Consider the following 15957-nt stretch of genomic DNA (forward strand, 5'->3'; position numbering starts at 1 on the left):
GACTGAGCGACTGAACTGATACTAAAGTTGCTTCAGTCCTGTCTGACTCTTTGTGACTCTGTGGACTGGGGTCTGCCAGGCTCCTCTATCTATGGGATTCTCCTGACAAGAATAGCGGAGTGGGTTGCCATGCCCTCCTCAGATTTTATCTTATGTAACTTTAAACCTCCATTGTTCAAACAAATTTTTTTTTCTATTGATATTTTTCAGATAGGGTTACTAAGGCTGTGTCTATATAGCTCCAAAAGCTACCAATTAGTTCACTCCAAAAAGAGTACTGAAAGAAAGAAAGAGAGAGAAAGAGGAAAGAAGGAAAGAAGAACATGATACCACAAAAAGTCTGTGTAGGGACTTCAAGAACCAGCTTATGGTTGTTGGGGGGAAGGGATAGTTAAGAAGGAGGGGGTGGACAGGTACACATTGTTATATCTGAAAATAGATAACCAACAAGGACCTACTATATAGCACAGGGAATTCTGTTCAATGTTATGTGCCAGTCTGGATGAGAGGGAAGTTTGGGGGAGAATGGATGCATGCATATGTGTGTCTGCGTCCCTTTGCTGTCCTCCTGAAACTATCACAAATTGTTTGTTAATTAGCTATACCTCAATACAAAATAAAAAATTTAAAAAAATTCTGTATAGAAATAATCTAGACCAGAAATCATAAAACTACTGAGTTTCATTAGGAAAATATTAATATTTTTAAGTTGTCAATATTTAGCATTAGATTTTACATAATTGGTAAAAGAGCCCTTTTCCTGTTGTGATGTCAGAATCGGGGTGGTGTGCCGGTCAGCATGGGGCTGCTGTGCCCTGAAGTGTCAGAGTCATGGCCCTTCCAAGGTGCGAAGGCATTGACTTCAAAAGTCTCCTTCAGCAGCCTGCCAGCTTTGAACTTGTGTCTCCTTGGCCTGTAGGCATCAGAATCTGTGAGTTCTCATCCAGGCTAAACACCTCGTTTGTGAGCAAATGTTTTATTTACTTGACACCTGACTCTAAATTTCAGTATCCACATTTACAAAAAAAAAAATTCTAAGCAATGTATTTTTAATGTAGGCAATTAATTGATATAGTTGAAAGACATAAAAATAAATTAAGTAAAAAAGAATGAGAACATGAATATGAGGTGTTCGGATTTCTTGTGGAGTATCTTAGCTGACAGGGGTGAAACTTAATTAGATAGTTTGTCATTTTATAAAATTTATAAGCTGGCCAAATGACACAACTCTGATGTGTGTGTCACATCGAAATTCCTGGGTTGCACTTGAGATTTATAAGTTAAGCTTATGATTAATAACTCATAAGAAGATGCATAAATCATGCAGATAATTCTTGTCATTCTCAGTGATGTCTGTGTATACCCCTTATTACTAAGCCTTCTCATTTATTTATGACCATATAAAGGTCAAAAATGTTACTAGTAGTACATGTAGCTGTCTTGAAGTTAAATGAGTTATACAGAACTTGAGAAGTGAAAGATGAATTGTGTTAAATAAAATTGAGTTCAGGTACCCTACTTCTAAGTCAAAAACTGGAAGATGGCTGATAGGATGAAGATATTTGTCAACTGATTAGATATCAGTCAGAAAATATAATAGGTATTAGAAAGATGACTACATGGTTCCGCCTGCTGCCACATCCAGTGCCTATAATTTAAACACTTGATGGAAATACCACTTAAGACTGACAGACGTGAACAATGATTATTTTCTCAGATCCAAACAAAGGATTCTTCTGAAAAAGAGAAATTCTGAATGTTGTCTTCTTCTTGTAGTATAGGTATGAGCTTATTGGCACTGACATTGTTTTTCATGGTATTTGCAAAATGTTGCCATATTAAGACTTTTGTTGTCATTGTTGTTCAGTCCCTAAGTTTTGTCCAACTCTGCATCCCTATGGACTGTAGCCTGCCAGGCTCCTCTGACCGTGGGATTTTCCAGGCAAGAATATTAGAGTGAGTTGCCATTTCCTTCTCCAGGGGATCTTCCTGGACCAAGGATTGAACCCATGTTTCCTGCATTGGCAGGTGATTCTTTACCACTGAGTCACCTGGGATACCCATTAAGATTCTTAGGACTTTCTTTTCCTTTTCTTTTTTGAGACTTGACATTTGAAGTTGAATACTTGTCTTCCCTCCTTTCTCTTCTCCTCCTCCATCTTTCTTTCTCTCTCTTTCTTTATGTCTCTTACATTATAAAGCATAATTATTAGATGCCAAAAAGCTTAAAGATAATTTTAAGTTCTTTAGCCATAAGTGGTAAAAACGTCTTTTTTCCTTTTGCTATATGTGCTAAACACCTTTTAAAAAATCACTGTAATAGGATGTGTTAAATCTGCTTATTCATGCATACGATCACAAAACCATTGCCATTTTAGTGAATTGAATCTGTGAGAAAATAAGCTATAGTTTGTGGCTACCAGTTTTTCCCCTTTAGGAGGAAAAGCAATTAAACTGCCTTTATGTGCTGTGAACAACTGAAGAATTCATTCACACTGACTGTATGAGCACGCTCACTGTGATTCCTTATAGACACGACTGTGATTTAAACATGAACTTGATGTGCCTTTAAAGCTGCTGCTCTTTCTTCTGTGAGCATGCTCTTCTAAGCTGTTGGGGAGCAAGGACAGTGAGCTTCCTCTGTCCTTTTTCCACCGTCCACATGTCTGAACCAAGCTCTCAACATGAGGCTTTTTATAAAGAAGGCTATTTCACCTAAAAATACTTCAAGCAGTGGGCAGTACACTACTGCATCAATCCTCATCTTCTGCAGGGTGCCCTTTTTCAAGATGGAAAAGTGGTTCATGGACTAAACTCTTAGAGACCAGGGTCGAAATCTTAAAAGGTGTCCCATTTCCTCCCTGAAGGTCATGTGGATCTGCTTTTCCTTTTATGGCTTTGCTGAAAGTAAAGTAGCAATCTCAGCCACTTTGTCCCTTAGCGGAGCTGTTCCTCTGGACCAAAGGCTCACCTGGACAGGTATGTCAGTGGCCAGCGATTTCTTTGGGTCAGAACAAACATTTCTTCACAATGTCAAAGCTGTTGTGTAAAATGACGGCTGGGCCCTCAGTGCTTGGCTGGTGGAAGCATGAGACACAATTGGAGTTGCCACTGTGAGCAAGCAGTTTGGTGACCTGTCATCCAGGGGAGCCTTTGGGCAGCCTGGAAGGCATGGGGTTGGCTGCAGCCTTCACAGTGATGTAGGTGGACATCACCAGTAGGTTTGGTGATCAAGCAATTCACATGAGCAATAGAGAACATTTAGGTGGCCAATCTGTCTTAAAAATGAGAGCTAGGATTGTGCCCTCGTTATAGAGGTCAATGATGTGTCATCCTAGTCATGACAACAGCCCCCTTTGGAAGCTGGTGATCTTGTGTGCGTGTGCACTTGAGAAATTCCATGGACTGCAGCACGAGTCTAGTCACTTCTGGACCAGATCAATCTTTTCATTGAGAGGAAGCTGAGGACGTGAAAGGGGTTTCGAGGTCATATTCATTGTGGACCTTGATGCTAACTGCAGTCTCTCCTCCCTGTAACAGGGCTCTTTCTTAGTATTTCACACTAATTTCTGGTGTTAGAACTGGCTTCTCCCTCCTGAGTCTACCTCTATCAGAGAAGAGGCTTGAGTGCTATGTCTTGAGCAATGAAACATATTTTATCATACAAACCAGATATTTCTTATAGTTAAGACTTAGCCCTACTCAGTTAATGCATACCAGCCATGTTCACTGCATTTGTCATCGTTGTTAATTCTTGTAGATCAGATAGGCATAATTGTCCTCCTTTCATAAATGAGGAAGGAGCCTCCCAGAATGGAAGTGGTTTGGTCCACATCCCGGGTCCATCAGATGGGAGACACAGGTCCAACTCAGTCCCAGGGCTCCCTAGCAACACATTCCAAGGCCTCTGCTATTTTGCAGAACTACCTCAAGACTTGTCTGTACTTCAGAAACCTGTTTCTCTGTTGATGATTCTTTCTATTTCAACTTTTCAATTATATATCATACAACAGATCTTTTAGAAATACTGAATAACACCTCACAAAAAATCTTTCAGTTCAGTTCAGTTCAGTCGCTCACTCATGTCCAACTCTGAAACCCCATGAATTTCAGCATGCCAGGCCTCCCTGTCCATCACCAACTCCAGGAGTTCACTCAAACTCAAAAAGTCTTTGGGAGTTGTCAAATATGGAAGTGTCTGAAAAATATATGAAATGTATGAAGGACTTGATGGCCTTCAGTTGAAACAGAACTTGTCTGAAAATGGTGATTTTTACTTCTCTTTATGCCAGAAGTCACTTCCTTATCAAATTCCAGTGAAGTGGTCTTTCTTTTTCTCTCTTAGTTGATTTTTTTTTCTCAAATTAAAACGTTTTATGTTATAAAAATGAGTTATGGCAGTTAATGATTTCACCATGAGTGATGTGCAGATCAACAAAGTAGTGCTTAGATAAGGATTCTGATCCCTGGTTGAGCTGTTCTTCACCCCCAAGCCCAGAGGTCCAGGCACATGGAAGTATCAGAGGTGTTCAGAGGTACATGGATGTGGACAATGCAGGTAACACATAGTCTCCTGCACCTGTACTAAACAGCATGCAATGGGAATCGTTCCAAAATGTATTTTTAGCACACTAGCAAATAATTTTTATTACTTCTTTGTATTTACTTAAAAATAGTCCTGTCAATCAATATTTATGACCATGAGTCAAACTTTGGGACACTTTAAAAAAAATAGAGAACGTAATGTGACCTGTGACCTATCAATTAAGAATTTGGAAATATTGTTAGTGATATTTGAATAGTGAAAGGAAAAAGGAGGGAAGTCGCTCAGTCATGTCCAACTCTAGCCACCCCATGGACTGCAGCCCACCAGGCTCCTCCGTCCATGGGATTTTCCAGGCAAAAGTACTGGAGTGGGGTAAGGACTCCATTAAATAAGAGATTTAGAAAAAGACTTGAAAATAGTGTTGCTAATATGTATAGTTAGTGAAATATTGACAACTAAAAACAATTAATTGGGATTGCAAAATCTTAAGGAAACACTGAAATGAGCTGTGGGTTTTGTGTTTTTTTTTTTTCTTTTCACCTGGAAGATATGATTTGTGAGATGAAGAATGGGTCCTGGTTTTTAAAACCATGTCTGTGTCCACTTGAGAAGCGTGTCCTAATTCCTCTTCTGTGGCCTGGCCCAATTCTTTGCAAGATTCTCCCTCGTGAGAGAGCTATAGACTGTGAACACAATGGGCACGCTGGGATGATGACCCCCAGGCTCCTCTCCTTGAACCCCCACCTCGTCTCGGAGACCCAGCTTCCTATGTCCTTGGGCCCCCGCTGCTCCCTCTACTGAAAGGTCTTCCTTTCTCGGTTATTACCTGGCTGTATCTTCTCCTCACTCAGATCTCAAGTTCAGGGCTACTTGTTCAAGGAAGCATGTTTTGATCACCCTCACTTAAACCTCCATCCTGGTTTCCCCCCCAAGCTTTATTTTAGTCCTTGCATGTTTCTTTAACAACAGTTTACACAACTTAGTTATTTTATGTAATTACCAACATGTTGATTTATTTGTGTCTGTTTCCCTAAATAGAATGTAAGCTTTGTGAAAGCAGGATCCATTTCTGTCTAGTTTCCATTTATAACATAGCGGACACTCAATACAGGGTTTCCCTGGTGATGCAGTGGCAAAGAATCTGCCTGCCAATGCAGTGGATGCAGGAGACACATCATCGATCCCTGGGTCGGGAAGAAGGAAATGGCAACCCACTCCAGTATTCTTGCCTGGAAAATTCCTTGAACATAGGAGTGTGGCGAGCTGCAGTCCATGGGGTTGCAAAAGAGTCAGACTCAACTTAGCTACTAAACAAGAAGACACTCAATACATTATTTTTATTTTACTCAGTATATGAGTAGGTAATAAAAACTATAGTCCTGCCTACCTGGGCTGGTATTCTCTCTCTCTCTATCTCTTTTAATCTCCATACAGGAAAGCTATGTTGGTACCATTAAAAAAAGAAAGAAAAAAAAAATCTTTCTTCTAATCAAGGGTAACCTAGAGTTTTTTGACTTAATATCATGGGGCTGCTAAAGGCAACTTAAACTTCCATTTTCAATCCCTTTCACAGATGTTAGGTGATGATTTCAGTTCAGTTCAGTCGCTCAGTCATGTCCGACTCTTTGAGACCCCATGAATTGCATGCCTCCCTGTCCATGACCATCTCCAGGAGTTCACTCAAATTCACGTCCATCGAGTTCGTGATGCCATCTAGCCATCTCATCCTCTGTCGTCCCCTTCTCCTCCTGCCCTCAATCCCTCCCAGCATCAGAGTCTTTTCCAAGGAGTCAACTCTTCACATGAGGTGGCCAAAGTACTGGAGTTTCAGCTTTAGCATCATTCCTTCCAATTCCTTCCAAAGGACTTATCTCCTTTAGAACGCACTGGTTGGATCTCCTTGTAGTCCAAGGGACTCTCAAGAGTCTTCTCCAACACCACAGTTCAAAAGCATCAATTCTTTGGTGCTCAGCTTTCTTCACAGTCCAACTCTCACATCCATACATGACACTGGAAAAACCATAGCCTTGACTAGAGTAGAAACAGGCTAATTTCATACATCCCTAAACAGAACTTGAATGTCTTTCTTAAATTATACCACAAACCACATAATGTGTAGGGAAATGCATCATGGGACTTGTTATTAGCATGTGTGATGAACACGTGGAAAGTGTGTGTGAATCTTTGTTAAATGCTGTTTCACATGATGCCTCATCTGGAATCTCTGTTACCTGCTACCTCCTTTATAATGTACCATGATAACTGATTCTTGTATTGATACCCCCAGAGCCTCACTAGAGCATAAACATAATCTCCCAGGGAGGATGGAGTGATGTTGAACAAGGTTTTATTTGATTTTTGTCCCATGAAAACTGGAAATCCATTTTTTATGGTTTTTACTTTTTAAGTTTAATTACTAGCAGCCATATTTGATGTATTTATTAGAGGACTCATTTCACCAACAGAGCTCACTGTATTTTGAGTAAAACAAGAATGAGAACAAGCTGCTGACCCCAGTGGAAAAGAATATAATAAAGAAGGAAACTGGTTAATAGTTGGAACACACCATGGGGTTCTCTCTTCTTTTTCTGAGCACTTGTCTGTAAGGTAATGTTAGACTCAAACAGCAGTATCTCGAGGAGGGAAACCATGCATTCAACAGAGCACAGGAGACGTGGTGATAGAGCACAATGAACAAATACAGTAAACTACACTTTGTAGTAAGGCTGTACTGGGGCATTCCCTGGCGGACAGAGGTTATGGCTCTGTGCTTTCACTGCTAGAGCCCAGGGGTTCACTCCCTGGCCGGGGGACTGAGACCCACAAGCCACATGGTGTAGCTAAAACAGCGGAAGCATAAATAAATAAAAAATTGTACTGGTAGTAATGGCTAAGTATGATACTACACTATTTTTTAAGGAAAAAAAACTAAGAAAATGGAATGAATTTATTTTATTTGCCCTGAACATTAATTGAACTAAACAAAACAATAACATGTTTTCTAGTTAGAAGCACTTGGATAGGAGAGCTGGGGTAATTTTCTTTTAAATTAAAAGAAAATTGTTAGGTCTGTGTTCACCTGACATTCTTTACAAGCACTTTTTGTATGTCTGAACTTGTTTTGATTAAATTCTTCTCATATGTTTTCTTCCCAAGGTATGCCTTGTCAAATTTATTTTTAGTACCATATAACTTCTAAAGCGCACAATATGTCTTCACTAAATGCAAATTCTTATGATTATACTACTAAAAATAAGTGCTGTTTTATATTGTTGTTGTTCAGTTGCTAAGGCATGTCTAACTCCTTGTGACTCTGTGGACTGCAGCGTACCAGGTTTCCCTGTCCTTTACTATCTCCCAGAGTTGGCTCAAACTCATGTCCATTGAGTCGGTGATGCCCTCCAACTATCTCATCCTTTATCATCCTCTTCTCCTCCTGCCCTAAACCTGTCCCAGCATCACTGTCTTTTCCAATGAATCGGCTCTTCACATCAGGCGGTCAAAGTATAGAAGCTTCAGTATCAGTCCTTCCAATGAATATTCAGGGTTGATTTCCTTTAGGATGAACTGGTTTGATCTCCTTGCAGTCCAAGGAGCTCTCAAGTGTCTTCTCCAACACCACAATTTGAAAATATCAATTCTTTGGTGCTCAGCCTTCTTTATGGTCCAATTTTCACATCCATACATGACTACTGGAAAAACCATAGTTTTGACTAGATGTACCTTTGTTGGCAAAGTGATGTCTTTGCTTTTTAATATGCTATTTTGGTGTTTGTCTTAGCTTCCTTAGCTGCCTTCCCAGGAGCAAGCATCTTTTAATTTCTTGGCTTAATTCACCATCAGCAGTGATTTTGGAGACTAAGAATATAAAATCTATCACACTTCTACTTTTTCCCCTTCTATTTACCATGAAGTGATGCGACTGGATGATAACGGGTATCTTAGTAAAGATTTCATAAAATTTATATCTAAAAAGTTCATGCTAAGAAGCTGTATGTCATCCTATTCCTCCTCTAAATTCCAGACTAATGCACTTCTTATTTATGAGCTTGTTTCTGTCTGTTTCAGCCTATGAATTACAGAACTGCCCTGACCCACCACCTTTCCAGAATGGGTATATGGTCAACTCTGACTACAGTGTGGGACAATCAATATCTTTCGAGTGCTATCCTGGGTACATTTTAATTGGCCACCCAGTGCTCACCTGTCAGCACGGGATCAACAGAAACTGGAACTACCCTTTTCCAAGATGTGACGGTGGGTTAATCACTTTTTTTAAGCAGTTTCATTTTCCACATGTATAATGGTGCATGAAATATTAAATGAATGCATTCCAGAATTCATTAATTTGTTCAACCAATTTTTATTGGGACTCTATTATATTAAACTCATTCTATTTAGTATTTCAAGAATATATCATATGTCAGTCAGTTAAAAAAAATGGAAAGGCCTTGCCTTCAAGGAGATTATAAGGTTAGCAAAATAATAAACACGAATATTTATTATGCAAAATCAGGCACGAGGAGTGCTTTGATGACTGAAGGTACAAAAGACGGTGATTGCTGGGGAAGTGATTGAGGGTATTATCTTCATGGTTAGAGCAGTGTTTGGCTTTAAAGTGGTTCCATCAAATTTTGGATTAAAGGGGTATTGAGTGCATATCTTACCCTAGATACTTTTTTATTGTTTAACTTTACAATAATAACACTGATTTGGTATCTCAGAAAACTGACTTCATTTTTGTAGTTAGATTTGAATGGCACATACTAGTTTACTACTCAGAGACCATCCCAGAGAGAAGAAGCAGTGTTAGCAAAGACATCCTAGAGGAGCAGTCTTGAGGGGAAATGAAGTAGTGTCCTAGGATGGTGCTTGAGGATCAGGGTTTCTTAGAAATGTTGGAATCGGGTGATGGAAATGACATCAAGGAGGATCTAGATTCAGTGAATATCCTTGTCTGAGCAGAAGTCACTTCTTCAAAGCTTCTATTTGATTATCTAATTTTTACTATGACTTTGAAATTTCTACAACTTTAAGTTAAATATATCAAGTACTTTATTTTTGAAGAATTCATCTGAAATAGAAAAGTTTGCTGTAAACCTAATATTCTAACATTATAAATACAGTATTTCTGAACGAAAATATAATGAAATTACCAACTCTGTGGACCTTTGAAATGCTAAATACTTATATCCCAGGGGCAAAAAAAGGAAAGGTATCCAGCTGTGTTTGAATTTCTACTGTAGAAGTTAAAAAAAAAAAAAAAGCATATAGGTAGACTTTTTAGATGATATTTTTCACCTGTACGTTTCCATTCTTTATCATTATGTAAACAACTATAAAAGAAAAATATTTGCTGTGTTTTTAAATAGTAATTTTAATCAACTACAGATTTAATAACTTAAAACAGCATTTAAAAATCATTTTATAAAACTAACAGTAGCAGTGGGATATCTGATATGTTTTATTAAAACACTTTAAAAACTACTCACCATTTTAAAAATTCTCGTTTTTGTGTAAAAATTGCTTTGAATTGTTAGGACTGAAATCCCTTTTTACTTGTAGTTGTTTCCTGAGTTCTTTAAATTCAGATGTAAGTAGGAGACTCCTTGGCTTGATATAAAAAATAGAATTAAGTATTTAATTATATTCCATTGCTTTTTCAAGCTCAACTTTCCAACATGGAAATAACTGCCCATTTAGAATTATTTTGTCAGTGTAATGATAATAAAATATATCTTTTTGGATGATATATGATGCAGAATATTAATCAGAGTTGGCAAAACCATGAAGCTAAAATCCTGCAGACACCCAAGACTGCCCAGGACTCCTGGTGCCACATGAAAGTCCCAGGACCACAGCCACCCTGAGGGTGGATAACTCCCTGGTAGGCTCAAAAAACCCAGTAAGCCATCTACTCACAGTTGTGATTTATAACAGAAAAGACAAAAGTCACCCAAGGGAGACAGATGATTGCTCCTTGGAAGAAAAGTTATGACAAACATAGACAGCATATTAAAAAGCAGAGACATCACTTTGCCCACGAAGATTCATCTAGTTAAAGCTATGATTTTTCCAGTAGTCATGAATGGATGTGAGAGTTGGACCATAAAGAAGGCTGAGTGCTGAGGAATTGATGCTTTCAAATTGTGGTGCTGGAGAAGACTCATAAGAGTCCCTTGGACAGCAAGGACATCGAACCAGTCAGTCCTAAAGGAAATCAACCCTGAATATTCATTGAAAGGACCAATGTTGAAGCTGAAGCTCCAATTCTTTGGCCACCTAATGCCAAGAACTGACTCACTTGAAAAGACCCTGACGCTGGAAAAGATCAAAGGCAGGCAGAAAAGGGGATGACAGAAGATGAGATGGTTGGATAGCATCACCAACTCGATAGACATGAGTTTGAGCAAGCTCTGGGAGTTGGTGAAGGACAGGGAAGCCTGGCATGCTGCAGTCCATGGGATGGAAAGAGTTGGACAGTTTTGGGCGGCTGAACAACAACAACAATATTAGATTAAATTCTAAAAAAATAAAAGTAACCAGGGAATATTCTTTTAAAACCAAAGGCCCTCAAGTTGGTGATTAAATGGACTTTCTTTCCCTCTTCCTCTTCCTGAGGTGGGGTTGGGGCTGAACCTCCAATCTGAGGCTGGTTCCCCTTGCAACTAGCCCAAAAGCCTCAGATTTCCTAATTTCCTTATTAACATAAACTCAGATGTGGTTGAAAGGGTCTTGTTTTGAATAACAAAAGACAATTTGAACTTTTTTTTTATCACTTTGTAAATTCTAAGGGTTTTATGAGCTCTGAGCCAAAAACAGGGAGGAAGATCAAAAGTATATTTCTTATTATTGTTGGGGAAGTGTGTAAGTTCCTCAGTTCTGTCTTGTCACAACAAAAAATTGAAGCGACGGACCAGTGTTACAGCCTTGGATGGGCCAGCATTACAGCTCTTGGACAGACCAGCGTTACAGCTCCATGTTACAGCTCCGTTTTATTTAGAAAGTAAAGGAAAATACATCCTCGAGGTGTGAGGTCATGATGACCCAAAAGATGCAAAGAGAAGAGAGAGAGACCCCAGGCCCTTTGGCTCCTCTTTTTATGTTTTTTTCTCCGCCCCACCCCTTTACATAGGCCTGCCCTATGTAAATTGGGCTAGCCAGAAGTGCTGTTTGATCTACCTCAGGTCCTCACTCCATTCCTTGGACCTTCCTTTGTTCTATTTTTGCGGGTTTTTCCCTTCCTTGTCTTTTAGCCCCTGCCATTCTGGACTCCTTTTTCCTATTCTGACTACCTAACATGATAAATGCCACTATTGCAGTGTTTATTCATGTGTGTGAAGGGATTGCCTTTGTTGGCTCTCTGGTCCGGGAGTGGAAGAGGGATGCCATCTGTGTGGCCCCTAGTTGTGAAGTGCAGTGTGTAATGCTCTCATGTTCTGTGGTCTCTCTCCTGGCTGCCTGGTTGCCTGCCCCTCCTGCTGAGCCAGGCTCCTGGGCAGACAGGTGAGAAGCTGGGAAGTATTTGTGGTTGCAGGTGATGCAGGGACCCTTCTGTGCCCAGAATTTCCGCCTTGCTGGGCTTGCTGGCTGTTCTCCACTGGAGGGGCCTCTTTGACCCTCACCCTAAGGGAGAGGATGGGGGTGGGTGCATTTCCTGCTGAGCTGGATCACAGGTCCCTGATATGCCGCTGGGATGTGGAAATCAAAATACAGCTTTGGTGCCATGAAGTTGAGGGGAAAGCATCTGGGAGAAGGTGCTGGACCAAGGGAAAGGGAGGGGCAGCTTTACTCATTATATCTTTTTATGGTCCTTCATCTTCCTCTGTAGAATATAGGATTTTGCCTTGAGAATATGTTTTAAGTGCATCAAGAGTATTATCACACAAGTCAAACTTCATACTTATTTAGCTTTTAACATCTTCCTTCATCACTCTGCTGAATACAGCAAGCTCTGCAAGGCAGGGATGGGGACAGCATGGTTCTCTGCTCTAGCCCCAGCTCAGCCAAGCTGCCTGGTACATAATAGACTCTCAATAAATATTCATTGAACATAGGAGTAAAAGGATTTGTTATTTGAATATCATAGATATATCATGGCAAATATACTAAGTGACCAAAGAATATCAGAATGTATTTTATGAAGAAAATAACCATATCATTTAGCCTTTTAAGAGGTGGACACCATGTTTTTTGTTTGTTCTGTTTTTCCCCCCTCCCCATGGGAAGGGTACTACTCCATGTAAAGTGGCTATACTTTAATAAGTTGCAAATTAAAAAGTAAAAATGCTGAAGGGAAATTTAGAGTTATAAATCAATACATAATGAATAACTTCAAATCACACATGAGATATGTCAGCCTGCTTCAACACATGCTTTAAGTGTTTTCTCTTCATTGTCTCACTCATTTCCAATCCCTCAATTATTTGGTGTCTGTCGTTTATTGAGATCTGAGCCAGGCAATGGGATTGATGAGAGGAGCTTTGATGGGGCTGTGGATATGGTCCCGGACTTCTAGTTGCTGACAGTCAAATGGTAAAGAATGGCTGGCCATGAACTGTAGCCCAGGGGCAAGTATCCAAACCACAGCCACCAGGAAAGGCTGTCAGGAGGTGGTGACATTTGAGTTGAGTTTTGAGGAAGGGACCAGTTCACCTGCCAGCAAAATAGGAGAAAAACACAAAAGCTATTCATGCAGGTGAATGAGGACATGATGTTTGCAGCTAAGAGGAAGTATGGCATCTCCAGGGGTCACCAGGTAGCTACTTGTTGTGACTCCAGCATGGCTTCTGGCCCTATTTTTACAGATTATAGGTATCTGTATATTATATTTTGTTAGCTTACAGGTCAAGGTGTATCTGTCTCCAAACCCCACTTACAATTATGCTATAAAACTTGTAAAATGTTCTCCACACAGCCTTAAAATAAATTTACCCAAAATTCAGACCAAGTCAATCTACTTGACACTGGTACATTTTCTGTCTACTTTGAAATCAGTGTGCATCTGTATGCTTACTTTGGCTTCATGATATTTCATCAGTCATAATTTTAAATTGTTTTTAATCTTTAAAACAATATACCTTGGCTTATTCATTCCACCTTAATTTTATACCTTTTATGGCAAATATTTGAAAGCCTCATAAGATTCATGTTAGTAACAGATATTCTTATAGAATCTACCAGATTTTAATTTGATTAAAATGTATACTTGTCTATGACTTTGATGTATTTATACCATGATGTGAGTTAAAGAATATAGTTTGGATTATTTGCTCATGTATGATCATTTCATTTTTCCAAAAACAAAATAATTTCTATGGCAAGAGTGATGATCACTTTATTAAGTAAAATAAAAATGGACTCTGGGTATTGTTGAGATTTTTCACATCATTGGTAGTGGATGAGATGTGGAAGTGTTACTATAAATTTTCACTTACATAATTTATCTCCTTTCTCTAGGTATAGATCTCGGGAGAATTTATACGGTCTTTGTTTCAAGGGAGATAGACTTATATGCTTCTCTTTTAGGCATTTTAAATAAGCTTTAGAAATCTCACTTAAAACAAAAAAAAAATATTTTTCAGTTAAATATTCACACATAATTTCAACATAATCCCTTGCATCAGATAGTCCAGTGAATTATCAGCTCAGTCTCAGGAGACTACTGACTAAGTTTTTTTTTTTTTTTTTCCTTTCTCCTTTTAATTATGTGGAAATGACTTTATCCTGAGGGGATTTTGAATGTTTGGAGAATATGTTTAAAAACTTAGATTAGGTAGCTTAGAAGTAAAATTCTTCCAAGGTTTTAAGACTTGAGGGGAATTATTTTGACAAAGTAGTTGCTGAGGGGTATTTCACAATTATTTCTTAGCAGGAAAATCTCAGCTAAGAGACTTTAGAGACTGACAAACGTCTCGCTGGACTGTGTTAGGCTTGATTTTTCTTGGCTTCCTTCTCAGCTCCTTGTGGATATAACGTGACATCTCAGAACGGGACCATCTATTCTCCTGGATTTCCAGATGAGTACCCCATCCTCAAGGACTGCATCTGGCTCATCTCAGTGCCTCCCGGCCATGGCGTCTACATCAACTTCACCTTGCTGCAGACGGAAGCTGTCAACGACTACATCGCGGTTTGGTATGAGAACCTTTCCTGAAAACACCCATCTGTCCTTGTGATAAACTGTTCTTGTAACCACTTACATGTCACTTTCGTCGATTTAGAGATGGAGTAGTTAGGTAGATGTCAAAACAGAAATTTACCAACTAAATCTAGAGATGGAATAAATCTCATGTACCATGCTACATGGTAGATATATTCAAGATTACTCTAAATAGAGGAGAATATCCCAAATGTATTTTATTTTTCATGTTTATTTCTTGTTTTAATTTTTATTTACTTACCTTTTTGGCCATATCACATAGCTTTTGGGATCTTAGTTCCCTGACCAGAGATTGAACCTGGGCCCTTGTCAGTGAAAGAGTTGAATCCTAGCCACTGGGCCACTTGGGAATTCCTTCTTTTCTTTTTCATTTTCAAGTATAAATCTTTTTTTTCTTAAAGAAAAGCTTGTTGGTTCCTTTGCCATATAATTTGATGCTTCTGGAAATATTGAAGAAATGATTGCACACAGCTTTCTCTCTGTACTTTATAAACCTTGCAGAACTGCCCCCACCCACCTCCGCCTTCCCTACCATGGGCTGTGTAGGGGATGCCGAGGGGGATGTAGCCCTAGCTCCCCATCTAATGAGCCATGTAGCCCGGGTAAGTTAATCTAAACTCTCCTTCACTAAATGTTCATGTCTATGAGAATTACTATTTCTACCGTTGCCTTTGGAGGTGAGAATTTATAGGGGAAATGGGAATGACAAAATATGATGGGAAGAGTAGAGCTTACCATTGGGGCACAGCCCAGATTTGGAGTAAGTTGGATGTGCTTTAGGAATAAAATGCCCTGAAAACTCAAGCATAATCACAGTTAACAAGGCTGTGTGTGTGTGTGTGTGTGTGTGTGTGTGTGTGTGTGTGTTGGTGAAGTTGTTGTAAATGCAGGGGTTGTCGTAGCCATTGAAAATTCTCTGAGGCAAGAGAACAGGTGAGTTGCAGGCACTGGGAGACCCCAAGTGTGATGTGGCTTTGGGAAAGCACAGAAGAGAGAAGAGGTGACCTGGCCAGGTAAGCTGGCCTCATAAATCATGTTAAGGATTTGGGGCTTTATACTAGAGCAACACAGATTCACTTTAGAGTCATAAGAAGGAGAATTATAGGACTAGGTCCTGGATGCAGAATAGCCATTATTATTGTGTAGGGGGGCAGGTCAGCTGGATAAGATGGGAGACTGGCCTTTGAGGCTATTTCTATAGAGGGGAGATTCTATAGGGCTATTTCTCACAGGAGGGGAGATTGGGGGA

At 39.5% G+C, this 15957-nt stretch overlaps 1 protein-coding gene across 1 annotated transcript in view; it reads left to right on the top strand.

The window, feature by feature from the left end:
- Positions 1–15957, top strand: part of CSMD1 (CUB and Sushi multiple domains 1) — a 1679419-nt gene that overhangs the window by 1507322 nt on the left and 156140 nt on the right. The window contains exons 41-42 of the mRNA XM_055567572.1: positions 8615–8803; positions 14506–14683. Of these exons, the coding sequence (XP_055423547.1) occupies positions 8615–8803; positions 14506–14683 (367 nt within the window). The remainder of the gene's footprint in view (positions 1–8614; positions 8804–14505; positions 14684–15957) is intronic.

Source organism: Bubalus kerabau, chromosome 2 (assembly GCF_029407905.1).
Source record: "Bubalus kerabau isolate K-KA32 ecotype Philippines breed swamp buffalo chromosome 2, PCC_UOA_SB_1v2, whole genome shotgun sequence".
Taxonomy (NCBI): domain Eukaryota; kingdom Metazoa; phylum Chordata; class Mammalia; order Artiodactyla; family Bovidae; genus Bubalus; species Bubalus kerabau.